The sequence below is a fragment of the Helobdella robusta genome (genome assembly GCF_000326865.2).
Source record: "Helobdella robusta unplaced genomic scaffold HELROscaffold_3, whole genome shotgun sequence".
NCBI lineage: Eukaryota > Metazoa > Annelida > Clitellata > Rhynchobdellida > Glossiphoniidae > Helobdella > Helobdella robusta.
Window position 1 is genome coordinate 5554373 of NW_008704501.1, and position 26825 is coordinate 5581197.

The following is a 26825-nucleotide window of genomic DNA, read 5'->3' on the forward strand; positions in this document are numbered from 1 at the left end:
AAACTATTAAAACAATTATATTGTATTCCTTCTATTGTAAGTTTCATTTCAGCTCCTATGTTTAAATAATTTCATTACAAATTGTTATACTTTTCACATGTAACAAACTTTACTAAATTTTTGTTTTACCATTTTCACGAGAAATACAATAATATTGAATTTCGCATGATTATAAGGTGAACCTAGTATATGAACCTAACCTCAAACTGTAAGTAATGTAAATAAAGATGGACTGTGTTCGATGCACTTTTATTGTCACTAATCCTAATGAACTGGTATTGTGAGGGCGAGGTTTAACTAATTAATTAATTATAATTAATTAATGACTTCAACTAAGGACAATTATTTGTTATACAACCTTTCATTATTATTATGTATTCTTTGTGATTTATCTAACTAACTAAACAAAAGCAAGCTTTATTTTATAAAATATTTTTTTAATTAATTTGATTTAAAAACCCTAACTAACGTAGTTTGCTTGGTAGGTTGGGTGTTTGTTGGCTTTTCAGAAAAGGACAAAACGAGATACATAGGTTTAGGTGAGATAGATGACAGGGAGAAAATAAGATACAAGAAAAGAACATCACAAACAAATGTTTATGTTCTAATCTCTCTACCTTTACAAAAACTAATATTAAATTTTAATTTAAATATTATTTATTTAATAAATTAGTATATAATAAATAAAATTCAAATAAAAGCAGGATTTTATTGCAAATTATAGCATACAACAGCACAGAGTTATGATATCTCCTGATTTCAGCCAAACTGCTGAAGATCATGCTAGTCTGTTAGTTTTAGTACAGCAACTAGGCAATGATATCAAGCCTAAATTATTCCAAAAAATATTTGATCGCTTGGCATTGCTTGACACATTTAGCATTGCAAAACCAGCTCGTAAAATTTCTTTCAAGTACAGAAAAAGTTACAGCAGGATTGAAAATTCATGGGGTTCTTTTCAAGCTCACAGGAAAGTTTTAGGGTTAATTACAATAGGTCAGTGTGGTAACAAAGTTGCAACAGAAAGTGAATCAAAAGAAAATTATGATTTTGAAAAATTCCTAATTAAAGAGCACCAGTCAGTAAAAGATCATTATGAAGATACTTTGTTAGATTCAATACTTATTTTATTCAAAAGCGAACAAAGTTCTGATAACAGTCCAAACAGTGAAGCAGAAAGTACAGATGAACATGATGAGACATTAACCATGAATGACATTAAGCAGAATGGATCAAACCTCGAAACTCCTAACACTAACAATCAACATGGCAGTGATGTGTCCTCACCAACTTTGGTGAACAACATCAAGTTGAACCCAGATGGAACCTGCTTCTTCAGCTTGAATAGTGACATCAGCTCTAATGCTAATGAAAATTTTAACAATGCTGATAAATTTGTAAGTCAATAAACATTTTATATTTTATGTAATTTTTTATTAATTATTATTGCTAATCAATTTATTTCAATTTTATTGCAAAACAGAAGCAGAACAATCACTTGAATGACTGCATGCACGACACTCACATATGGAGGTACAAAAATATTATGGCATGCACTGATCTAGAAGTTAAAATGCAGGACTTTTTTAATTCTTTGTTTTGGGTCCTTGAGAGCAAAAGACTTGATCGATCGCACGAAAGGTTGGACCATCTGGTACTTTACATGGCACCTTTTGAGAAAAAAGATTCAGGAATATTTCTTGATATTGAGAGCAGGTTGCTGATGCTGCCTTGTACTTTTTTAGTCTAAAGAACTTTCGTTTAAGTTAAAGTTTTGTTTCGTTAAAATTATTTTCATGTAATTAATTGATGTTGGAAAAAAATGTTTTTTTTTTATTGTTGATATTGTCAATAGATCATACAAGAAGAAATGCATAGGGCGCTATAGAAAACATCTCGGTGATCTGTGCCTGTTGGCAGGTCTACCCGGGGAGGCAACACTCCACTATCAGACGAGTCTCGAGCTCCTCAAGGCATCCAATGATTGGATGTGGATTGCTGGTCGGGGCATCAATCATTGTTTATAGATCATTTATTAACTTTATTTTTAAAACCATCGACAAACTTTGACTTATTTAAAATTTTTAACTGTTAGTGATTATAGTTTTTCACTATTGTAATGTTTCATCATAGGAGCTCAAGAGGGTTTGGCTATTTCATCTTACCTCATTTTAAAACCTCGGCCTCACCAGCTGAACCCGATGTCCCAGTCTATGGCTAGAAATTTGTCATTCTCTGTCAGGAGGGGTGTTGTCAAGAACAAAGATTCCAAATATTCCCAGATGATTCAAAGTGAAGGTTTATTAATTTTTTGTCATTTTAAAATTTAAAAGTTTGTTAACTATTTTTATAACGTTATTTCAATCTTTGGGCTGTTTTTAATAATAGGAAAAAGTTTTTTTACTGACATATTTGGCTCTTAATTAAAATGAACTGAACTTTATTTTTATTTTGTGTTTTTTTGTGATGCATATGCAATAAAAACACACATACCACAGACACACACACACACACACACACACACACACACACACACACACACACACACACACACACACACACACACACACACACACACATACACACCCACACACACACATACACACACACACACACACACACACACGGATACACAACACATACGGAGACACACGAGGACAAACATGCACACCCACACACACACACACACACACACACACACACACACACACACACACACACGGATACACAACACATACGGAGACACACGAGGACAAACATGCACACATTCCAGTGTCATCACTTCAAAGTGGGTTGGACCTGGCAAACGCCAGAAGCAAGTTGGCCCAACATCCGCTGGAGAACATGCACGAAGATATTCTTATCAATTATAAAGACGCTGTCATCAATTACTGCAAAGTTAGATCACACTCTCTCATATCCTCAAATTGATTTGAGGATTTGTACTATTCCTCTCTCTGTTTCTGTTTCTTTCTCTCTCTCTTTCTCTCTCTCTCTCTCTCTCTCTCTCTCTCTCTCTCTTCTGTCAAACTAATTTGAATTTGTAAATTTGAAATTATTTTTTATTGACTACCACTTTATTATTGTAGTCTTTTTTTATACTGAAATTTTTATTTTAAGATAATATTTACTTCTAATCATTTGTGAAACACTTGAATTTGTTATATTTCCATCTCTTATTAGTTACGTTTGTGATGTTTTTTCATTTATTGTGGATAAGTTTGTTTAACTTCTTCTGTGTAACTATTGTTCGTGCTGTTTATTTCTCTTCTAAATTCATTCCACAGATAAAAGAAGCTGGCTTGATAGAGCTAGAAGCCAGTTTGAAGGCCTGTAGAATATTATCCATGTACAAGGTGGTTTTTTCTATATATGTATATATATGTGTGACAGTTCTTTTCATTATATTATTTTATTATTATAATTATTATTATTACTATCGTTTTTATTAACTTTATTCCCTGCCGTTGTTTTGACTGTCCAAAATTAATGGGTTTTTCTTTGGAGTAAGTAAAAATTCTATACACTAAGTAAAAATACATTCAGCATTATTGTTATGATTAATTTTTCTGAATTAATCATCAGAGGCATCGCTGAAGCACACGCACGCACACACGCGCGCAAAAACGCGCGCGCGCACACGCACGGATTTGCGACAACACACATTGAATGCGCCGGGCAGGGATCACTTTGCTTTCGAATCTGGTCACTGCATCATCTGGGCAAGGCGCCTAACCATTATGACTGTTCATTACTCTATCAAGAAGTGCAAGTTAGTGGAAACTCTACATGATGTGAAAATTTAAAATGCAGAGGGTCATCGAGGCAGCTGACTTTCTTCAAAATGTCATCAGGATTAATATTACAATTGCTGAGCAGGACAAGGTTTGGAAGTTTATAATTCTGTTAATTATTCAATTATTTTTTAATTATTTATTGTTATTATAATTATTATTAATATTAATTATTTTATTTATTTGTTTATATTAAATATATAACAACCACCTTACAATATAATTTATATATATATGACTCATTATTAATCATTCCTTTGCTATCCCTTGTGGATTGTTAACTTTTTATTGTTAATTATTATTATTATTTTGTTGTTGTTATTGTTTGTATTTTTACAATTTCATCTGCCTACCTGCCATTTTTAATTCGATATTTCTGATATTTCACATCAAAACCAATGAAGTCTCTTATTTGCTCGGCAAACATTTCACGCTATACTTGGGTTATAATTTTTCATTTGGTACATGGCCATTGTCTAATGCCTTATTTGGTTCTTTTTGTTCCTTTTTTTGATTGTTCTCCTTGACAATTTCATTCATTTTAATATGGCCACAGTTTATTTTACCGTTCTACACACACATAAACACACACACACACACACACACACACACACACACACACACACACACACACACACACACACACACACACACACACACACACACTTAAACGCACTCAGATTGAGCAGTTTAGCACTCTGTCATCATTATACGACGGCCTTGGCCTCAAGAGAAAATCCTCATTTTATAGTCGCATAGCCGCGATGCTATGTGTGGTTCCAGTCAATCCGCAACCATCTTGGCAACTTTGCTATCGGTCGGTTGTTGGGATGTTGTTATCGTCTCATGTGTTGTTGTTCTTATCGTGGGTTATATGTTGTTATGTGTTATTACGTTGCTCTGTTATTATTACTTTCTGGCTTTCATGTCATTCGTTCGACTATTCGTTTAATATTTCTCTCTCTTTCTTTCTCTCTCTCTCTCTCTCTCTCTCTCTCTTCTCTCTTTCTCATTCGCATTCACTCATCCACTCGTTCACTCATTCACTCGTCCACTCATATATAATGATGATAATTGTTTGAGCAGATTGTTGCTGCAGTCATTTCCTGGTTTCAAGTTGTCACTGGATCCACGTGACATGAGTTCCGATCTTCCAGGTTGATGATGGCGATGAGAGATGATAATTATAGAAAGAGTGATGGTGATGATGAGAATATAGAAAAATAATTTCAATAACTCTTATCTGTTTTCTAATTTTTGCTCTTATCTTCATATGCTAATAGACCACTCACTCACTCCTTTACTCAACTTGTTCACTTCTTCACTCATCCGCTCATTCACTCATCTACTCATTGACGCATTCACTTATCTACTCGCTCACTCATTCACGCATCCACTCATTTACCCATTCACTCAATCATTCACTCCTCATCATCACCATCACTGGCAGACCAGCCAGACGGTTGGCCTTCTTTGAAACTTCGAGTCTTCCACGAATTAATATACGCCGCCAGGAAACTCGGGGACCCTGCCGTACCTGTCAGGTCTGCTGGAGTTGTTGTTGTTTGGTCGTTTTCGGGCTGTTGTTGGAGGTTGTTTTGGTTGCTGCGATCTGGTGTTATCATGTGGTTGCATTGTTGAGTTGTCGTGTGGTAGGTTGTTTATGGGTCAGTGACTGGTTTGTAGCTGCTTTGTCGAATTGTTGTTGTTGTGTGACCTGTCGCTGAGAAGTTTTTTTCATTGGTTGAATGGTTGTTCTCCTTGAGTGACTTCTAAGTGCTGCCTCTGTGGTTAGTTCGTTGCTGGTTAGCAGAGAGTCAAGTTGACATTTATTTTCCATTCCACCACATGGCATCTTACCACGCAGACACCTCTGCCTCCTCCTACACACGATGTTCCAGCACCTATCCATGCAGGAGCGTGTCGAGTTGTGTCACGCCCTCAAGTCATACACGGACAGCTATCGACCTTCACCTTACTCTATGGCCCTTCAAAATGGCACCATTCTCCCGCCAGTTGCCATGACTTTGATTCCTGTTTTGAGGTGGGTGCGTTTTGATTTTAGTTAATATTTCATGGAGAAGTGCTGTTTTATTTTTGGTTATTTCATGCTTTGCTGCTGAAGTTTGGCACTATTGGAACGTTTCATTTTAGCTTACCTAGCTATGTTAATATGTGGTTTTTTACTATTTTAATGAGTTATTTTATTCTAGAATTTCAATTCATGGATAAGAAAATTATTACTACGTCATGTTTTTTGTCATTCTTTCTATTGTCAACTTTCCTTTTATCATTCACTCAGTATTGTAGATGTGAACTTTAACGCATATCTTTGGTTTCAATAGCACCTGTCTTCATATCAATTTATCCACATCGTAATGATTGATTAGTTACAAACTTAAACATTTTCAACCTGTCGACAAATGAAGGAATGTCGAAATTCTCGACCTTGTGCCTCTCTACCGACCATCAAAGTTTAAAAGGTCAAAGTTGAATAGTTCAGGAGTCATGGTGAGAGACGATGCTGATTCAAAACCTGCTCACCCATTCATCTACAGCCCCTTCATGGATGCCAGCAATCAGAATTGGAAGAACCACAAGTACAAACAGTCCCATGCTCAGCCCTACAGAGGTTTCACATGTTTCAGTCAATATAATTTCCTTGCTTGTTCTATAAATTAGCAGTTTTCAAAGTGTTCTCACATTCCCAAGCGTTAAATTTACGAAGCCAAGCAGCGGTCATTTGTTATTTTTTCTCCTCATTTATTCTTCCTACCTGCCAGCTAATAAATGTTTGTGCCTCTGCAGAGGAGTGGCACGTAGCATAGAATACAAATAATTTAAAATTTTCAAACATATGCTAATCAATTATTTTTAGTTCTAACTTGAAACAAATTTTGAATTTTACAGACGTCACGTGGGTGAACGGCAACTCTTGCGAGATCGAATTATATTTCAGCAATTTATTACCTATCGATCTTCTCGTCGAACACGTTGACATCCTCTTTGAGGGGGCAGAGGTCAAAGTTCATCCCGTGACCTTCACCCTACCTCCATTTGCTGACCTTGTGAAAATCAGGATCCTAGTGGATCCCGTGTCTGCTGGCCAGGCCGCCGTTATTGGTCAGTTGTTTATTCGTTTTTCTATTGGTCAGTCATTTATTCGATTTTCTATTGGTCAGTTGTTTATTTTCTATTAAAGTGACGTTATTTTTTATTCATTCGTCATTTTCATTCTAATAGAACCCACGACATGTACAATGTTCATCCTCATTCAATGTTCACCCTCATGCAATGTTCACCCTCATACAATGTTCACCCTCATACAATATTCACCCACATACAATGTTCATCCTCATACAATGTTCACCTCATACAATGTTCACCCTCAAACGCCTGGCAGGTTACACCGCGGAAGTATTTAAAGTAAAGAGCATAATCAAATTCAAAGATTTACTGCACGCACCGTGCCCTCGGCACCCTCCACCCCATGCACGATTCCTACCACCACCACCATCACTGACGACAACAACAACGTCAGCGTCATCAGCTTCGTTGACGTCATTATCGTCGTTGTCAGTAAACAAGTCCTTCCGACATATCATCAAAAGGTTTAAGATCCACGAGAAGTATGGCGTAACTGTGATTCCATCCATGCCTCTTTTGCAGATTACGTCATCGTCCTTACCTTCGCTATCGTCGCCAACCATACTGACGTCTGATCTTTCACTCGCAACATCGTCAACGACAACCACACCAACTACAATCACCAACAAGACCGATGTGGGTGATGATTGTTGCATTCAACTTTCAACTGATGTCATTATATACTGTGGACAGAGGTTTGATTGCTGCTGTTGTTGTTGCTGTTGCGGTGTTGTTGTTGTTTTTGTCGTTGTTGTTGTTCTTGTTGCTGCTGTCGTTGTTGTTGTTGTTTCCTACTTACTATTTTAAATTTATGTTCAGTTACATTATGTTATGTTGTGTTATGTTATGTTGTGTTGTGTTGTTATGTTACAACAACAACAACCACAACAACATCCACAACAACCACAACAGCAACAACTACAACAACAATCATAACAACACCGACTACAACAACAACAACAACCTCAAAAACAACATCAACAACAACAGATCAGACTTGATACTCACTCTCTTGAACATAGGCAAGTTGCCTGTTGAAAGGCTGGATGTACATGTAACCGCCCAACCCGTAAATAAAGGTTTCGAAAAATAAATTTTAAAATTTTTTGCTCACTCGTTCAATCATTCGTTATTTCATTTATTAATTCATCCATACATTAATTGATTCATTGATTAATTATTAATTGATTAATTGATTATTTCATTAATTCATTAATTCATTCATTCATTCATCCATCCATCCATCCATCCATCCATCCATCCATCCATCCATCCATCCATCCATCCATCCATCCATCCATCTATCCATCCATCCATCCATCCATACATTCATTCATTCATTAATTCATACATTCATTCATTCATTCATTCATTTATTCATTCATTCATTCATTCATTCATTCATTCATTCATTCATTCATTTATCTACTCTTGTCTGATTAATTTATTTTTTCATTCAAACCACAGAATTCTTGGACTCCATCTTCCAACAAAAACACCTCAGCAACGCCATCAATTCAAGTGAAGATTACATCAACGGCAAGTTGCCCCTGGCCTCTGGTGACAAGTTAGATATCACGTTTCATATAATCGGACCGAACCATTTCAAATCAGAGGGAGGTTCGACTTCCTATCTTACAGGTTCTCATTATAGAAATTGAAAATAAATTCTTTTTTTTTAAATATTTTTTGAATTATTATTATTTAAAATTATTTTTCTTCAAAATGTTTCTCGAGTTTTTCATCCTTTGGTCAGATATGTTGAGTGACAGTGAGAGGTTGCTGAAGTATTATGAAAGATTTCTGAATGCAAACAATTCATTGGTTAGTATAATTGTATTTAGTAACATGCTTGCTACTACTACTTTTGCTACCACTACTGCTACTACTACTGCTGCTTCTACTACTATTGCTGCTACTACAACTATTACTTCTACAGATCATTTTTTCAAAATTTTTATGTGATGACATTTTATATTTTAAAATCAATATTTGAGTTTATTTTAAATTTTATGAATTTTACTCATACACCATCTTCGTCATCATTACACCATCTTCACCGGATCATCACCATATCATTCTCATCGCCACACCACTCACACGTCGTCATCACTTTAACCATCATCATCATCGTCGTCGTCATCCTCTCCCTCATCACCATGCCAGACATGTACGGTGACGATATTGCTACAATACAATGGTGGGTCCTGTGCTGAATACTGCAGACAGTGCTCCATGGTCCTCACCACAACCATCTTACCATCTCTGGAAATACTCCAACATCAGGTTCTACCACATCGGCGACTGGGGGTTGGTGCTGGTTGTGGCAAGATGGCAGAGGATGTGGTTAATAATGGTGCTGGAATTACTTATGACAATTGGTTTGTTTAGTTTCGTTGTTTGCTGCTCTTGTTGTTGTTACGGTTTGTGACAGTAGTTGTTGTTGTGTCACGTAGCAGCCTCGAAAAAGATGTCGTTGTCGTTGGCTTGGAGTTGAAGAACTCATCGGAGAACTCGATAGAGATAAGTTCCAGTGTTCCTGGTGCCTCCGATGTCTACAACATCGAGCCCTACCAAGTCGTGTGGTTAGCTGGGGTGAATGAAAATATGAATGAACGAATTGATGAATGAATTAATTAATGAATGAATTAATGAATGAATTAAAGAACTAATGATTGAATGAATGAATTAATCATTTAATTGATTAGCGAATTAATGGATGACAAAAAATTATGACTGCTGATCAAGCTAATTGTTCTTGTCATCCATATTTCTGGCAAATGCCTCACGTACACAAACACGCGCACACACACACACACACACGCGCGTAAACTAACAGACAAACAAACAAATGTATACTCTCTTACCAGGTTGCACATCACCATTCCAAAGTTCGAGAACGACCCCAGTTTAACGAGGTCAGACGCCAACATCGTGAACTTTGACCTCAGAGATCATCGAGCTTCAACGTACAGGAACATGTTAGTGGAGCACGTAGATCATCACACGTCTCTCTCCTGGAAGATGGTTCCATCTTTTTTCATTCTTTTGTTTTTGCGTTTGAGAGGTTCTGTTTTTGAACTTTTTGAACGTTGGCTTGTTTGTTCATTTGTAAATGTTTTTGATGCTTTTGCGTCGGCTAATTTCGATGTTTGTGCCAGTTCACGCTTGCTTATGACTTAGTAGGAAGAAGAGATTTTATAAATTTTAAATGAATGAATGAATGAATGAATGAATGAATGAATGAATGAATGAATGAATGAATCCATTTATTGTTAACGACATCCACTCATTCCACATAGCCGAACATAGAAACAGAAGGTCACATGACACTGAGTGCTGTTCACTGGAGCAAGGAACAATGCATGATGCTGCAACGATCTTTCCTGTCGTCCTGTATGTTTCTGTAATGTCTTACATGTATGTGCGTGTTTACGTGTGCGTGTTTGTTTGTATGTCTGTACGTGTGTGTGTGTGTGTGTGTGTGTGTGTGTGTGTGTGTGTGTGTGTGTGTGTGTGTGTGTGTGTGTGTGTGTAGGTATTTGTGTGTGTGATTTTCTGGAAATTGGATGAGAGGTGAGATATATTTTTTTCTTGTATAATGTATCTATAAATAAATAAATAAAAGTTGGTTTCAAATTTGTCACAGGCGTCATGGTGAATGATAAGAAGATTGAATCACACTCAAGTTTTGTTTGTGAGGCTTTCATGGAGGTGCATGTTTCCGTGAGGGTTGCTAACAAATCAGGTGGGTGGTCCTGTCTGCTTGAGTCTAGTAACAATAGTCATTAAACATTATGTTGATGCTGTATTGTGGTGATGATGCATTCTTTTCTCATCACATGATGTTGTGATGGACGGTGATGATGTTTTCACTCCAGATATGGACTTAAGCAACGTGTGCGTGACAATTTCATTGGTTGACGAGAACAACAACCCCGCACCCCACGATACCTTCCTTCTTATTGGGTCATCTGATGTCAGCCAATCAAAAGTTAGATTTCTTTTTCCGTAATTTTACGTTGTTTTAATGAAAGCTATGTTTAAATATTTGGCTTAATTTTTTTAATTTGTCGTTGTATGCTCAAAATGAATGTTCAGTGAGTAAATTCGTGTGTGTGTGTGTGTGTGTGTGTGTTATTATTTCAGATGCAAGTGAATGCTGTGTTGGAGCACAACGTCACCATACTTCCTGTTGTCTCGGCCAGACGCAAGTTGCGCATCCTTTGCTCGGCATCAACCGACCACTCGAACTTTCAACATTACAACCAACATTTCAAGATCGAAAGCCATGCTATGCCACCGGGTAATCATCATGAAAGGTTTCATGAAAATTATTATGCACCTAAACCTGCAGCACATAATTCCATCCCTGCCACTCTCATCACCCAACCAACTCCCATTACACCGACGATTCCATGCGCGTTAACGACAACTCCAACAAACACACAAGCCAAACATGAGGCCGCCAATGTTGAAAATGATCAGCAGTTGAACGTTCCAACGAAGACGTTGTTGCAACTCTCTCAGTCGAATTTGGATTCAGGTAAGAGCAAGTTGAAGGCTAAGAGGAGAGCATCCAACGCAAGTCACGCCTCTGCAGCTTCCCTCGATTCCAGGACTTTTATTGATAAATTCCATGCCACGAGAGCGCTACCGCAATCAAAATCATTCACATCGTTAAATTCCGACGGCAAATCACTCCTCAATAAATCGCAGCCTCGATTACTCGACATCGCTACAGGAGCCACAAGGCTGACGGCGTCGCGCGATGACGTCAACACTCCTTACACTGGTTCAATTTCAAAGTTTAGATCGCACGAGAACCTGAAGATGCGGATGTCACGCTCCATATCTCCGATACTCCATAAAAAGTGCAGGTCTTTGAGTCGGGATTGCATTGTTACTGAGTCCTTCTCGCAGAAGTGCCACCAACCACCTTCTCTGACGTTAACGGATGCTTCCACAGCTGAAAATGACGACAACACTTTACTCACGTGGTCTTATGAAGCTCTGCTTACTTCAAAACAGCCGCCCAGTGATTAATTAATTTGTTTAAAAATACAATAAATGAATGAATCGACATTTTTGTTTTGTTTTACGTCATGTTTTGCGTTTGGCCACAACGTCGAAATTATGAATAAAAACGTTTGTTTGTGTTTGTGCGTGTTGTATTGTATACGCGTATATCATTTGCTTGTACAGAGATCTATATTCTATGTTTATTAGTTGCATGTTTTTTCATGTAAGATTGAGTATTATAGTGTTGTTGTATTGTTTGCATCGTTGTATTATTTGTTTGTATTGTTGTATCAGTTGTTTGTATTATTATTTGTTTAAATTGTTGTATTAGTTGTTTATACTGTTGTATTATTGGTATGTATTGTTGTATACAAGTTTGTATTTTTCTGTATTCCACTTCTAGAATTGTTTCTAGAATGGTCGTTTAGTATTCCATGGAACCTCTGATGATGTGTCAACTGACTCTGCTTTCAATTTCTTCATTAAATTTATTCACTTTATTACTACATTTATTAATTATTAATATATTTATATCTTATTATATAATAATATATATTATGAATGACTTTTTCCAGACTATTACTCTTGATTTGCATGATGTATATATGTATATTTACCCCGAACACTTGTCAAACTAACTACCGCTTATAATATTCATTGTAATGATTACGAACAACGCAAGCGTCTTTCTAGTAATTGTTCACACTGTTTGCAATAATTGGTTCTTTTATGGTTCTTGTTCACCTTTTTTTGACTCACTTATCACTATGACGGCGATGTTGGAGCATAATTGTGATGATTAATTACATCATTTAGGATTGGTCATAACTTATAATGATGACACGAGATGACATAGCAATGAATTGGTTCTTTATAAGCAATGTTGACTATGAGGCCGGTGTGATTATATTCCTCTAGTTACGTTAAAAGCGATATAGAATCAATATCATATCTCTATCTGACGCTCTTAGCTGATTAAGTTGTTGTTTCATTTATTCGTATTTTTTATTTTTGATGTAAATTAATGATTGACCTATGCATTTATTTTTCTTTGCATTCAGCTGTTTATTAATTCATTTATTAGTTCATTTATTAATTAATTCATTATTTCGTTCATGCATCTGTTACTTCATCTATTCGATCATAGTTTTGTTCACAATTTATAAAATATTTCATTATTATAATAAAATAATCAAATATATGTCAACAGTTTTCATCTCTGGTGAATTTACAATCTTAAAAATCGTTATCTTCACGGGGAACATTTGCATGAAAAGTAACGGTTAGGATTAGGACGATCAATATTTATGAGCTGAAATGTGATCCGGCGGTTTGATTTTGCTGCTTTGGTGTAGGCGAATTTATTATTTACAATTTATGAGCTGAAATGTGATCCGGCGGTTTGATTTTGCTGCTTTGGTGTAGGCGAATTTATTATTTACAATAGAAGGATATAGGAATTAAAGATTTGGAAATATTTATCTGCAAATTTAGATTTGTCAGATCTGGAGGTATGACGAATTTGAATGAGAATTTGAATGAGAAAATTTTAAAAGTGAGTTTTTTGCTATTTTAGATGCCTCATTGATATACGTAAAAATAGAGTAACCAACTATACATATTGCTTGCGTACGTGTACGTGCGTAATTGTAAAAGCGTATTTTAACTTTTAGATGCTTTTAACGTCAGTGTGTCAAAACCGAGAAATGTGATGGTGGCTGTCACCTAATCAATTTCAAATTTTGAACATTTTTTTTACCTGCGTTTTTATTTCAATTAAACTCGCTACTTGAATTTGTGGTCTGTGTAAATATGTACCGCCGCTATCATTACAATCTATCACATCCTATCTATTTGGATTTGATTTTGATTTGATTAAATTTTGATCCGTCACTTTACAAGTCGGCTTTATTTTGTTGCTTTGTTATTAAATTTTAAAAACTTAATGCGTGATTACAAAAAATATTTGGTATTATTAGCATTGCGTCGTGTTTTAATGTGGTTAGGGCAATAGGATTGCACTTTTTTCTAACTTTTATTCGTGTGTTTCAAATACAAAAAAACAAAACAAACTCATGCTATTTGCATATACATATTTAAACTGTACACACAAAACAATTGAATTCTATTGGTAAGACGAGTAAAAACAATTTGGATAACAAACAAAACCTAATAAAACTACTGTATATACAAAAAGTATTTTAACGTATTTGATTAGAAAGTAAAGACTACAAACTCGAAATTATTTTGAATTAAACATTAATTATATTCATATTAAATAAATACAGATTGTATTACGAGTGTTATTTAGATAAATTGTAAGCGTTTATACTTTGGGAATCTAACATGGATGAAACTCACTTGAATTTTTCTAACTCTTACAGCAACATGCTGACAACTTTCAACGCATCGACGACTTCCAACTTTTCCACATCAGACGACGACAAAGTTGTCTACTTCATGGGCCACTACTTTCCGTTCTGTTCTTTTAGACATCCAGGTTTGGTTTGCTATCGTCATCGTGTCGCTTGCCATCTAAATTTTTTTTGTATGCAATGCTACACACATATTTTTAATTACATAATTTTTTAACTTTACATTATTGCCTGCAACCACCTAGAGAGTCTAAAAATGAAACCCTGATCATTACACAGGCACAAGCCTGTGTAATTAATTAATTTTTAGGAGCATCCTTTTTCTCTGTATCGTTAGCAATTGAGTTAGCAAGTGGATAATCTTAACAAAAATGTTTAAGTCCTTTTAAAACCACATGGAATAAAAATAATCGCAAATCACAAAGCCCATAAATGTTGTTTATGTTACTCACATGTTACTCAAAGCATATATGAAACAGCAATTGACGTTTTGAAAAAGAATTAGAGAAGAAGGATGAAACCATGGATGTCACTGGTAGGAGCGGAAGGATGAAGCAGGACAAACAGTCTTCTTGTTGGATGCATCTCATTATCATGCTACTCATCATCGTCATGTTTTGCACCATTGTTTATTTTGGATGGCGTATGATGAAGAGGAGGCGGAACAGGTTAGCTGGCTGGGTTGATGTCGTGTAGAGGTGAATCTTTGGTTGCACGTTTAAACAGAAAGTATGCGCACTACGATGAGCTGCGTTTGAAATGGATGCAACATGTTCACAGAACTTAAAGATTGTTCGAATTTCAATATTTGCAAGGCGTGTGCAACGAATTGAAACAGTTGAAAACCCCAAGTACGCGTTGGAGAGGAATCCGTCCAGGTGCAAATACTCCAGGGGCAACGTTCTCTACACTGGATCGACGGTTATATTTATTTATTTTGTTTATTTATTTATTTAAAGGATAACCAAAAAAGATAAACTTATGGATAGGCCACCCTTAACTAAGAATTCCAACTGTAAATGTAACAGAAATGTCAAATAAATACATACACACAAATTCTTACTACAAATGTAACAGAAATGTCAAATAAATACATATACACAAACACATGCTCACACGTACATCATTCTATGAATACTGTCATGTTTCATATAGCACCTAAAGGTGACAGTATAGTCACAACTGAGACTGATGCATTAACTATTTCATTGTCACAGGTATTAGGTTTTCATCATTTTAGTAAATACTGAACTTCAATTTACAATAGGCACCAGATTTCCTTAGTTTGTATTTAAACCGCGGGCAGACATAAAAAACCTCTCGAGGCGACAATAAATTTATGAACTCAAACACATTTCATGCAACTTGAAGCCATTTGAGAGGCTGAGCGATTGGAAGCAACTTTTAACTTTCATTAATTAAAAATGGAATCAATTCATTTCACCACCATTAATAATGATAGTAGAATATTATCATTATTATAATGATGATATTCCATTATATAATCATTAATATTATATTAATTAATTAATTATTAATATCAATAATAATTATTAATTACTAACACCATTAATTTACCCATTAATTCATTATTCCACCACCAAATTTCAAACGTATGTTCCATCGAATGTTAATCACCAACACAGCATTCTCCACCAGCAGTTGAGTTCATTACAGAAGATTCATCCGCTGACGCTGGCAAACCATCCAACCAGAATCATAAGTCCATAGAAGCTTTGATGGAAACAGAAAAAAATGATTGTTAAAATTATATTTTTCACCCGACAGATTCAATCCTTTCGACGATTAATTTTTTTTTCATGATTTTACCTTTTTGTACCGTGCCTACCAGGTGAATGAAAAACATTTAGGAAACTAACCATACCGCCCCATTATATAATAATAAATGTTACTGCATATTATTCAAAAATTCTTTTTATTTGTTTTAAACATTTTCATAATTTGGTTCGCGTTGACAAATTATTTTTACCTAACTTCCGTTTGTTATACGTTATTAAAGCCATTTTAACATGTTTTGTTAACATTGCTTAAAAACTCGACAAGAATATGAAGCCAGACATTAACATAGGCGGGATTCGAAGATTTCATTCATAAACGCAAATAATAGTATTTTACACATAAAAATGTTAGTCACGCTTTATATATGATTCTACACTGGAATTGTCTCCCTATCACCCTTCGTTATTAAACTTATATCACACAAAATACACTTAAACTATAAACCTCGATATGTGCCTTGAAACATAGGTACTCGGAGAAAACCCAAGCAGAGAAACGACGAGCAAGTTGACACAAACACAGCAGCGGAAACCACACAATTTACTTTTTTGAAAAAAAAAAAATTTGGCGTACATCAAGTCACAATAATCAAGCCTGACGCTGCAACAAAAAAGTGCTGAAGCCATTCAGTTGGTGGAATGATCTGCATGAAATTAAAATAATGAAGATCGACATTTACGAGAGCTCTCAACCGTCACCGATGAAATTAAAACAGGTAAGAAAGATACAAATTAAAACCACTTGGCAGGATAACTCCAGAAAACGTAACGCAATATCTGCATTATGGGAGAGGCAATCATGAAAAGATTATAAACACCATACACGGTTGCTAGCCTGCCAGTCTGCTCGTGTTCTTAGCGAAATATACACAACATATTTGAACGAATAAGTATATAAGTAAATATAAATATACGTAAAAAATGTATAAGCAAACTGTGCTGTACCGTAACATACATTCGTGTGTGTGCGTATGAACATAGTTGCACGCATGTGTGTGTGTGTGTGTGTGTGTGTGTGTGTGTGTGTGTGTGTGTGGTGTTTGAGAGAGAGAAAATGCATGTTTTTTTTGAAGATAAGCATCAGTTTAGTGACTGTGACCCTGTAATAATTACAAAGCTATCATCACTTAATGATTGTGGGTTGTTATTGTTGCACTTGTTACCAGCGTTATCTTCTTTGTTGGGAGGAATGTTTTTATCAAGCTGTTTATTAGGAGAAGCACCAGTTTGGTTGGTATTGTCTTTGTCAGTTTTATCTTTGCTACTGCCTGTTTTAGTCTGGTTTTCAGCAGTTTGCATGTTGCACTTGTTATCAAAATCTTCAGCTGTTCTTGCAGTGACATCACTTCCTGCAGATTTTCCATCCGCAGCAGGTGCACCAAAGATGTTCGAATTGGAAATTCTTTGCTGAGGTTGATGATAAAAATTAATTTACTACTATTGAATAAATTGAAATTCAATGTTTCAAAGTTTAAAATGCAAAAAGTGAGCTTACTTTAACCGTATTGTATGCAGTTCCCACTTTGTCTTCAATTGATTTAACAGCACTAGAATTTCTGTGTTTATTAAAAATAAAATTTTGAAAATATAAAAAGGTTGAATAAAGGAAGTCAATAGAAGAAACTTAATTACTTTAATGATTCCACAGCCTTTGAGGCATATTGTCCAATAGACTTCACTGCTGCATTTGTTTTCTGCATTCTGCAGATTCAAAATTAAATTTACAAATATTTGATAAACATTAAATATAATTCAGTGTTGAAAATATTAAGTTAGACATGAAAAAATAAAATAAAAATTTTGAAGCAAGCGACATACGCATCGGAATCCTGGATGGCCTGAATGCCAGATCTGATGTCTTCCTTCAACTCATTCATGGGACTGATGCCTAATTTGTTCCTCAACTCACATGCTTCTGCTGCCTTTGCTTGCAACACCTTTTTCAGGGTCTGGATTTCTTTTTCCAACTTAAACAAAGAAATAAAAGTAAAAATTTGCAATGAAAAAAAACTTGCTTGCCAATTCAACAAATTATAATGGATAAGTGAGCCAACCTGAAGAAGTTGTTGTCTGTATTCATCCTCCAACTTCTGTCTCTCACTGACATCCACAAGAGGTGGTGGCCAGTTGTCTTTTAATTTAATTTAATTTGGTAACATTTAGAACTTAATAAAAGTATAATTAATCTGTAATTAATTGTATAACACATTATTTAACTTGTTCGTGAATTCATACACATAAAAAACATTATTTCAATATTGAATATAAATTTTATATAAAAGTATAAAAAATTGTATAAGAAAATTTAGGACAAAATTTAGTTTATTTATAAAAAATGTACTAATTAAACAGGGGTGGGTACTTTACTTAGTTTTAGCTTAGTTTAATTTTAATTAATTAAACTATAGTTTAAAAAAGACTCTTGTCTTAGCAACTAATTACTTTTGTGTTTTGTCATTTTGTGACTTTTTTTTATTTAATAATTTTTTTATTATAATACTAAATGTCTGTAACAGCAGTGCAATACCAATCACGTTCTGATAAAAAATAAATGAAAACGTTATGAGGTGAAAAAAATGAGTTTTATTTTAATGACAATTTTTTTTAGTGAAGAAGATAAAAATGTAAAATAAATTGTCAACTTTCACAATTTCACATTCAAGAAAAAATTGTAAAACAAAAAACGGATGAACAAAAAATTGAAAGCACTTAACAACAATCCCATTCGTCACCCAACCCTTCAAACCTTTGCCACCAGACGCCATTTTAATTATTTAGAAAGAAAAAAGAAAGAATTGTCAACTGAAATAACTGAAAAATAAGTTCTCGGCCGACAAAGTGACAGACCAGATGAAAACTTTTTAGCGATGGGCAAAGTAAAAGTTTATTTATATCTAGTTCACATTTAAACAAATCTGGAAAAAAAATACATCAGCATACATAGTATTGTATATTGTATTTTTACATAAATAATAATAATAATAAAACAAATCAATAAAATAATTGAATTAGTAGATATGTAACAATGAAATGAATACATAACTAATTTGTTTTATTATATGAAATCAGTAGAATTACTTGAGTTAATCTGACTGATGTATTTGGTGAGTTCGATATATAGTAATTAATATAGAGTTCGATTATTTAATACTAAAAATTAAGATATATGTTCAATATATATATATATATATATATATATATATATATATATATATATATACATCAAGTGTGTTAACTGAAATAACAATATATATATATATATACGTAAATACTTATTTTGACCAGAATTTATCATTTGGAAGCGGTGGATTTTAGTTAAGTTTTTCTTATGGTTTGAAACATTCAACAAGTTTTTTAAGAATATACAATGCTTACTTAGAACATAAAATTTGAATAGCCAAACTTCGATTATTTTTTTTTTTGATAAGTTTTTTTTAGAATTTAGCATGTCAAAATAATACTACTTTTTCCATTTTTTCGTTTTGTACTATTTTTCCTTTATAAATCAGTTAACAAATTTTTGCAGATATAAAGACGTTATGTCTCGAGTCTTTTACTCAGAAATACCTGAATTTTTTTTACTTGCTATTATTTGTTGATGTAATTCGTTTATTTTTTCAAACATCAAGTGTGTTAACTGAAACATCTAAGCATTTGGCTCCAACTGTACAAACCCTTTCGTTAGTTAATTACATAATTGCCTTTTTTATTTCATCAAAGCTCTTTGTTTAATCTCTTTACATTACACCACACACACACACACACACACACACACACACAAACACTTTTTTTAGTTTTATACAAACACAGATTTATAAACGTAAAAATGTGTCTGTCTACCACGTTCGAATAAAAATATTTTCAAAAAATTATTTTTCATGTTTTCGTGCATGCCTGATCGTTTGATTTCCAGTTAGGTTATTCTTGTCTTTAGCGTATAGGTGCGTTTGTGGGTTCTTACATTAAAGAAAATATATAAAAAAAATAAAATCATTAGAAAATATAAATATTTGAAATCACAAAAAGGTAGTAATTCAATATAAAAGCTATAAATGTGGAAAATGAGAATCATTATGTAGACTGTCTTCGTAGGATGGTGGCGGAGTTTTCCGCTTTCCAACGATATCTGATCCCTTGAGTGCACCGACCTTATATACATCTGTAAATCCGTTTAAACTCGATTCGATGGTCACTATTCGATCTACGGCTTTTAATTGATTTGCGAATGCGTGGCTAGACTTAACTTGGCAATCCAAAAAGTGGTTGTTGTTTGAAGATCCCGATGTCGTCATCTCTTCTTCCGATGGAGCGCTTGGTTCGATGTTTGTCGTTGTGTCACAGTTGAAGACGCATTTGTTGCTCGCCTCTATTTCGCTGTATGATGGCGGCGTCCGTTTCGGCGAATCGTCGTAACGGTGGCTGGTTTTGTTTTTAGCGCATCCTATTACGAAAAGGTTCATTTAAAATTCAATTCGGAAAATTATTAAAAAGTAAAAAAAAGCCTTACGTCGAGATATTATCTTTTTCTGCTTTTTATTTTTTCTTATTAGACAACAAATGATCAAAGTCAGGGCCAACGTGAGAAATGCAAAAAATCCGTAACAGAGTTTTGCTTGGGTGGATAGTTTCGACGGATCATCTAGTCTGTTAATTTTATTTGTTACTCAAGTATAAGCTGCTATAGTTTTTCAGGTTATTTCTATTTGTAATTTAATATAATATGAAAATTCTTTTCTAGATCGTGTATGAATTTTTAAATCTAAATAAATTTGAATACGATCATGTGTTTGTTGTATTTCAATAATTTATTAAATTATATACAAATGATTGTGTTGTGATAGCTAATTGAACATGTCGTATTAAGCATGTCGCACATTCATCTGCCAATAATAAATTGATATCAAGACAACTTATGAAATTCAACATCGTGACGTAAAAAATGTATCTCACGAATTAGGATCAAAGTAATCGTCGGATCGCTGGCATCGAAACTTATTCCAATCCTGATGGTACCGACAGCACAGGACCGAGGTTTGCTCCGTGGATCGTTTCAACCGAATAGCTGTGTCGGTTTTATTCTCTCCATAGTTTGTCGCCCATTTTTTCAACCGTTTCTTTTTTAAAATGGAAACGTTGTCATTGTTTTTGTTGCGCTCAAAAGTTTCGTCGACAGTGCAACAGCAGTAGTCGATATCTGGCAAATAATTAGTGACCGAACAAACGTGGGTGAATTCGCCGTAAACTCGGCTAAGACACTTTTGGATCTCGTTGTCCTGGTACCAGAATGATACAGATTTGTAATCTGAAATGAAAAAATTACCTGAATGAAAAAAAGTTTTGTTGAATCGAAACATGCTCATAAAAGATTTGAAACTGTCTACGAGAAAGTATGTACGTTTGTAAGTGTAGCCCTTAACATCGGATCTCAGTTTTCTAATTTGAAGTTGGGATTTGTTAGCTTCAGTTTAGAAGATTTAAAATTTTAATTAAATAACTATGAATGAAAGTTTAGTAAGCCTGAGATGACATTAAGTGTATTTTGAGAGTTTGAACCATTCAAGAAAAATTCAAATTTTTCTTGTCTTAAATATCTCGAACAAAAAAACAAATTCATTTTAGAAATTTTGTAGTTAAATAATAAAAGTTGATTCATTTTACGTCTTTTTTTGGCAATTTTGATAAATTTCATCAGAAATATTCATAATAATGAAATAACTCACACATGTTTGAGCAATGTATCTTTTGTTCTTTATTGCAAGAAGCATTTGCAGGGGAATAATCTGGAAATTAAATAAAAATAAAAAGATAAATAAAACGTACAGATGAGGCGAACGAATGTTAAGTAACGTTGTAAAGAGGTATGTACAACATATCAATCAAAGAAGTTTACAACATAAATCTGCTGGATCTCATTTCAAAAATATGTAATAAATTGTTTGATTCTCTTTCCGTACTGTTTCTGCTGCTGCTGCTGCTGTCAAAAACAACTGCTGTTTTCCTATCGCCGTTGCGACTACTACTACTACAACCACAACTGCTAAAACTACTCCTACTATTACTACAACTACAGCTACTACAACTACTACATGTTTATTATTTTATTATATTTGAACTGGATTAAGCATGGTGCACTGGCGATAATGAAGAACAAACATAAATACTTATGGGCAATTTATTTAAGGTTTACGTCAATTCGTCAAAAATCGCTATTTCATACTGTTAAAACTTGCTTATTGTTTATTTTTATTGTATCAACTCTTTGAATAGTTTGCGAATTTTTCATTTTTTTTCATGTAAACAAAACCGGGTGTCTTACTCGCTGCACTCTTCAGTATAAACAAACTTTTTAAACGAGGAAATGAGAGAGAAGGAAAGAAGAAAAAAGGGAGAGAAAAAGAAAAGAGTGAAAGAGTGAACGAAAGAGAGAGAGAGAGAAAAAGAGTGAAAGAGAGAGAGAGAGAGAGAGAGAGAGAGAGAGAGAGATTTAACGATGCTTTTGTATCTTTCCATATCAAGCAGGCAATTAAAATACTTCTCTCGAAGATTTATCTTTAAACTTTTTCGAAACTCGAACTATTTTCAACGTTTTAAACTTTAAAAATTAAGACTTCAAGTGTGGTCTAGCCATTGAAAACCCATGTATTTGATTATTTCTTCCTGATTTACGTTCTGTTAGCAATGTTGTGATGAATTCTCTAATTGGTAAGTTTTTAAAAGGGCGAAAAATTCAATTATATTTAATTTTTTGGTAAATTTCAAAAATTTTTTAAAGAAAATAAAAGTTTTAAAAAGTTATAGAGACTATTAAAATGAACAAAAAAAATCAACCAGAAGCTTGCGTTTGAAAGGTAATTAAAACAATAACTTTCAGTGTGTGTGAATGGGAAGTGGGCTCAAAGCGTTGTTGATCTTAACTAAATGTATTATATAAATTCATATAATTGAGTTGGTATTGTTGTAATAATGAATTATAACACACTTGCGATATATTTGCAGGAATCATGCATTATTTGGTTCCAACACCCCTTCCTACGTATCTCTATTATTTATGGCTGGTCAGTGTTGCGATGTGGAAATAATACGTTGCGATCGTGGTCATATATATGCGTGTGTTCGTGTGCGTGTGTGAGTGTGTGTGAATGTATGCGTTTGTGTATTTATATTTATATATGTATCGCGTATTTTTCCATTGCACATTTAGGCATACATAGGTGTATACATGCGACGGACGGTCCTAAGATGAATAGCGTAGGTTAAGCCGGGTATCCATTATACTTGACAGTTTTTCCACCACAGCAGTTTTTTTACTAGCGCACTGATTACATTTATCTTCAGAGACTTACACTTCAACACGCACACGAATAAGTCTTTGCAAATAGCCGGGCAAATAGTTTATCCCATGATGATGGTTACAAAAGTTTTTAGTTGTACGTGCGTTAACTGGACGGACAGGTTATCAATAAAACAAATGACCAACTTTCAATATTTCAAATTGACTTTAAGCAACAAATCTCCAATAGAATTTTAACAAATTTACATTATCAAACACACGAACATTAGATACATATTTATAATAATAGAAAATATCAACGGACAAACTTGATGTATGCGTATAAAATATTTGCGATGCACTGGCATATTCATCTTTATAGCTCATAGAAGCGCGTATATCTGAGAGGAATATTCTCTCGCGCACTTTGAGGCGAACTTGCAAGGGAGAGAGAGGATTGTGTTCTTGCACGTGCGCCATGCGATATAATTGAATCAAAGTAGTTGATAAGGTGTAATAAATAGTCATATGTGTGCGTGTCTGTTTGTGCGTGTTGTATGTATACGTGCGTGAATGTGTGTTAAATCTTATATTAATCTGAAGATTTGTATTTTTTTGTACGCGACCAGTGTATGCTGTATGTACACGCGTGTGTGTATTGTTGTACTGTTTGTTGTGCGTCTATGTTTGTTTATGTTATGTACGTCAAACTGATGCGTCAGTTGGTTTGGTTGTTTCTATCTTCTTTAGTATTTACTCAATTTGAAATCTTCTCACAGAGAGATCATTTGAAATGAAACAAAATAAAAGAAAAACAATAAAATAATATTTATGTCTACTTTTGATTAATCTCAACAGCTGATGAAATGGTCTTGTTGTTCATTTATTCGTTGGTTCATTCGTTCGTCTGATCGTTCGTTTGTTCGTTCGTTCGTTTGTTTGTTTGTTCTAGCTATTCATATCAAAAACTTAACAGTAATTGTATCTTATTCGTTAATGTAAGCAGCGTTAAATGGAGAAACCTAACCCCAAAAAAATTACAAATTGTTTTTTTATCCTCCTCCACTGACCCACATTCAACACTGAACGTTTTGAAAGCGGGTAGAATATTTTTAATTTAATTAATTTGTTCAATTAATTTAATTAATTAATATTTAAATAATTTGTGGATAATTAATAAGATTTATAAAAAATCTATAATTTAAAAAAATCAATATACTTAAAATTTATCTGAACAACTGACCAGAGTTTATAAATACTTTTTCAATAATAATTGCCAGGCCAAACAGTTAACAAAGTACGTGTGAACTGTAAAAAAATTGAAAAAGGAACGAACTAATGAATGAACGAACAAACAAACAAGCGAATGAACTAATGAACGAACGAACAAACAAACAAGCGAACGAACGAATGAACGAACAAATCAGTTTCCAAAACTAAATAACATCCACCCCATTTCATCAGATAATACAAATGCAATGCAACATAATGGTACATTGCTATTAATATGTATGACGAATATGCATGGCTATTTGCACATATAATAGGAGAGAAGGAGAGAAAGAGAAAAATAGAGAGAGAGAGAGAGAGAGAGAGAGAGAGAGAGAGAGAAGAAAATGAACCCGTGATTTCGAATTAATATTTTTCTCTCCATTCTTCACCGGAGTGTTATTCAGATTTGATCCGCTATAAAACGATGCTAAATTAAATTTAAATGACGATGCTATTCGATACGTTTGCCGTGCGTGCATGGCTTGGGTGTGTGTTATATGTTAAATACAATGTACTAATTTAGTAAATATTATGCATGTATATTTACATTATGTCAAAAAACGATTTTTTTTTGAGTAGTTTCAAAGTTTTCTTTCCCAAAAAAATGATTAAAAAATGATCGAAAGCGTGGAGATCTTCGGCTATCACTGGCAACGTGATGTGGATTCACATATTGATATCCTAGTGAGTTGAATAAAAAAGAGGGTACCGTGTTTTGAGCTTCGTTGCAGGTTATTGTTATTTGTAGCGTTTGTTCCGTTGCAAAGGTTTTTCTGCGCGTGTTACTTCATATTGATTTTCTTACATCTAGATAGCATGGAATTTATTTATCTTCAATGATCTGCTGTTCTAAAGTGCTTACAATGGCGTGTTTGTTTGTTTGAGTGTGTTTGTTTGTTCGATTGTATGTATGTGTGTGCGTGTTTGTAGATATGTTTGTATGTCAGTGAGAGTCTGTTTATGTGCGCGCGCGAGAGAGCATGTCTTCTTGCGTGAATGAATATTTTGCGTTATCTGACAGAATGTTCAATCGTTAATTTTTGTATTGAGAATGATTTTGTGTGGATAGATGGATGGATGGATGGATGGATGGATGGATGGATGGATGGATGGATGGATGTTTGAATGAACACGGATGGACAGATGAAATAAAGAAAGACAAATGAATGAAGTGTAAGAGTAATGTATTTGTGATCGGAAGTCTTTCAAATGATTTTTCTTGCTTGCATTCACGGAAACATACGTACCATCCTCAGTTTATGTATACAAACAAACAAATAAACATACATACATACATACATACATACATACATACATACATACATACATACATACATACATACATACATACATACATACATACATACATACATACATACATACATACATACATACATACATACATACATACATACATACATACATACATACATACATACATACATACATACATACATACATACATACATACATACATACATACATACATACATACATACATACATACATACATACATACATACATACATACATACATACATACATACATACATACATACATACATACATACATACATACATACATACATACATACATACATACATACATACATACATACATACATACATACATACAAACATGGAAATATTTTGCATAAACAAAAATATACAAAAATAGATGTTTGTATAATTTATTGTCAGTGTGTGTGCAAGTGTATTAGTATAAATACATTTACAAATCTAGTATTCACGTATACTGGGAATCAACATAAAATTTTTCAAATGTAATTTTACTAAAGAATAACAACAACATAATTGTCATCATCATCAACAACAATACCATCATCATCATCAACAACAACATCATCACCATTATCAACATCACCATCAACAACATCAACATCATCACTAACATCATCATCATCATCATCATCATCATCATCATCATCATCATCATCATCATCATCATCATCATCATCATCATCAGGAATTGATGCAAGATAAATAGAGTAAGAAAGGAATGAAATATATCGAGAAAATGGAACTTAGGGAATCGAATGAAACTCTGTGGAAAGATGGAAAGAATGGAAAAAGAATGATGGTGATGATGCTGCTGCTGCTGATGATGATGATGGGGGTGACATAG

The 26825-nt window shown here is 34.0% G+C and overlaps 5 protein-coding genes across 5 annotated transcripts; 2 read left to right on the forward strand and 3 right to left on the reverse strand.

The window, feature by feature from the left end:
- Nucleotides 1–743: 743 nt before the first annotated feature.
- On the forward strand, nt 744–6994 carry HELRODRAFT_65135 (hypothetical protein; the record flags this gene model as incomplete). Its single annotated transcript, XM_009021467.1, has 13 exons — nt 744–1179; nt 1274–1277; nt 1534–1716; nt 1856–2001; nt 2648–2898; nt 3288–3356; nt 3814–3885; nt 4475–4611; nt 4881–4951; nt 5254–5338; nt 5662–5838; nt 6224–6394; nt 6673–6994. The coding sequence occupies 13 exons, from the start codon at nt 744–746 to the stop codon at nt 6992–6994; spliced, it is 2124 nt and encodes a 707-aa protein (XP_009019715.1).
- A 7315-nt stretch (nt 6995–14309) lies between these two features.
- Nucleotides 14310–16104, forward strand: HELRODRAFT_161563 (hypothetical protein; the record flags this gene model as incomplete). Its single annotated transcript, XM_009021468.1, has 4 exons — nt 14310–14463; nt 14838–15006; nt 15154–15259; nt 15985–16104. The coding sequence occupies 4 exons, from the start codon at nt 14310–14312 to the stop codon at nt 16102–16104; spliced, it is 549 nt and encodes a 182-aa protein (XP_009019716.1).
- A 1113-nt stretch (nt 16105–17217) lies between these two features.
- On the reverse strand, nt 17218–18902 carry HELRODRAFT_161564 (hypothetical protein; the record flags this gene model as incomplete). The annotated part of the gene is made up of 6 exons (XM_009021469.1): nt 17218–17544; nt 17633–17693; nt 17770–17838; nt 17956–18104; nt 18192–18268; nt 18884–18902. 6 exons carry the CDS (start codon nt 18900–18902, stop codon nt 17218–17220), a joined length of 702 nt encoding a protein of 233 aa, XP_009019717.1.
- Nucleotides 18903–20183: 1281 nt separating this feature from the next.
- HELRODRAFT_161565 (hypothetical protein) lies at nt 20184–20597 on the reverse strand (the record flags this gene model as incomplete). Its single annotated transcript, XM_009021470.1, has 1 exon — nt 20184–20597. One exon carries the CDS (start codon nt 20595–20597, stop codon nt 20184–20186), a length of 414 nt encoding a protein of 137 aa, XP_009019718.1.
- Nucleotides 20598–21083: 486 nt separating this feature from the next.
- On the reverse strand, nt 21084–23144 carry HELRODRAFT_161566 (hypothetical protein; the record flags this gene model as incomplete). The annotated part of the gene is made up of 3 exons (XM_009021471.1): nt 21084–21457; nt 21533–21595; nt 23117–23144. The coding sequence occupies 3 exons, from the start codon at nt 23142–23144 to the stop codon at nt 21084–21086; spliced, it is 465 nt and encodes a 154-aa protein (XP_009019719.1).
- Between the last annotated feature and the right edge of the window lie 3681 nt (nt 23145–26825).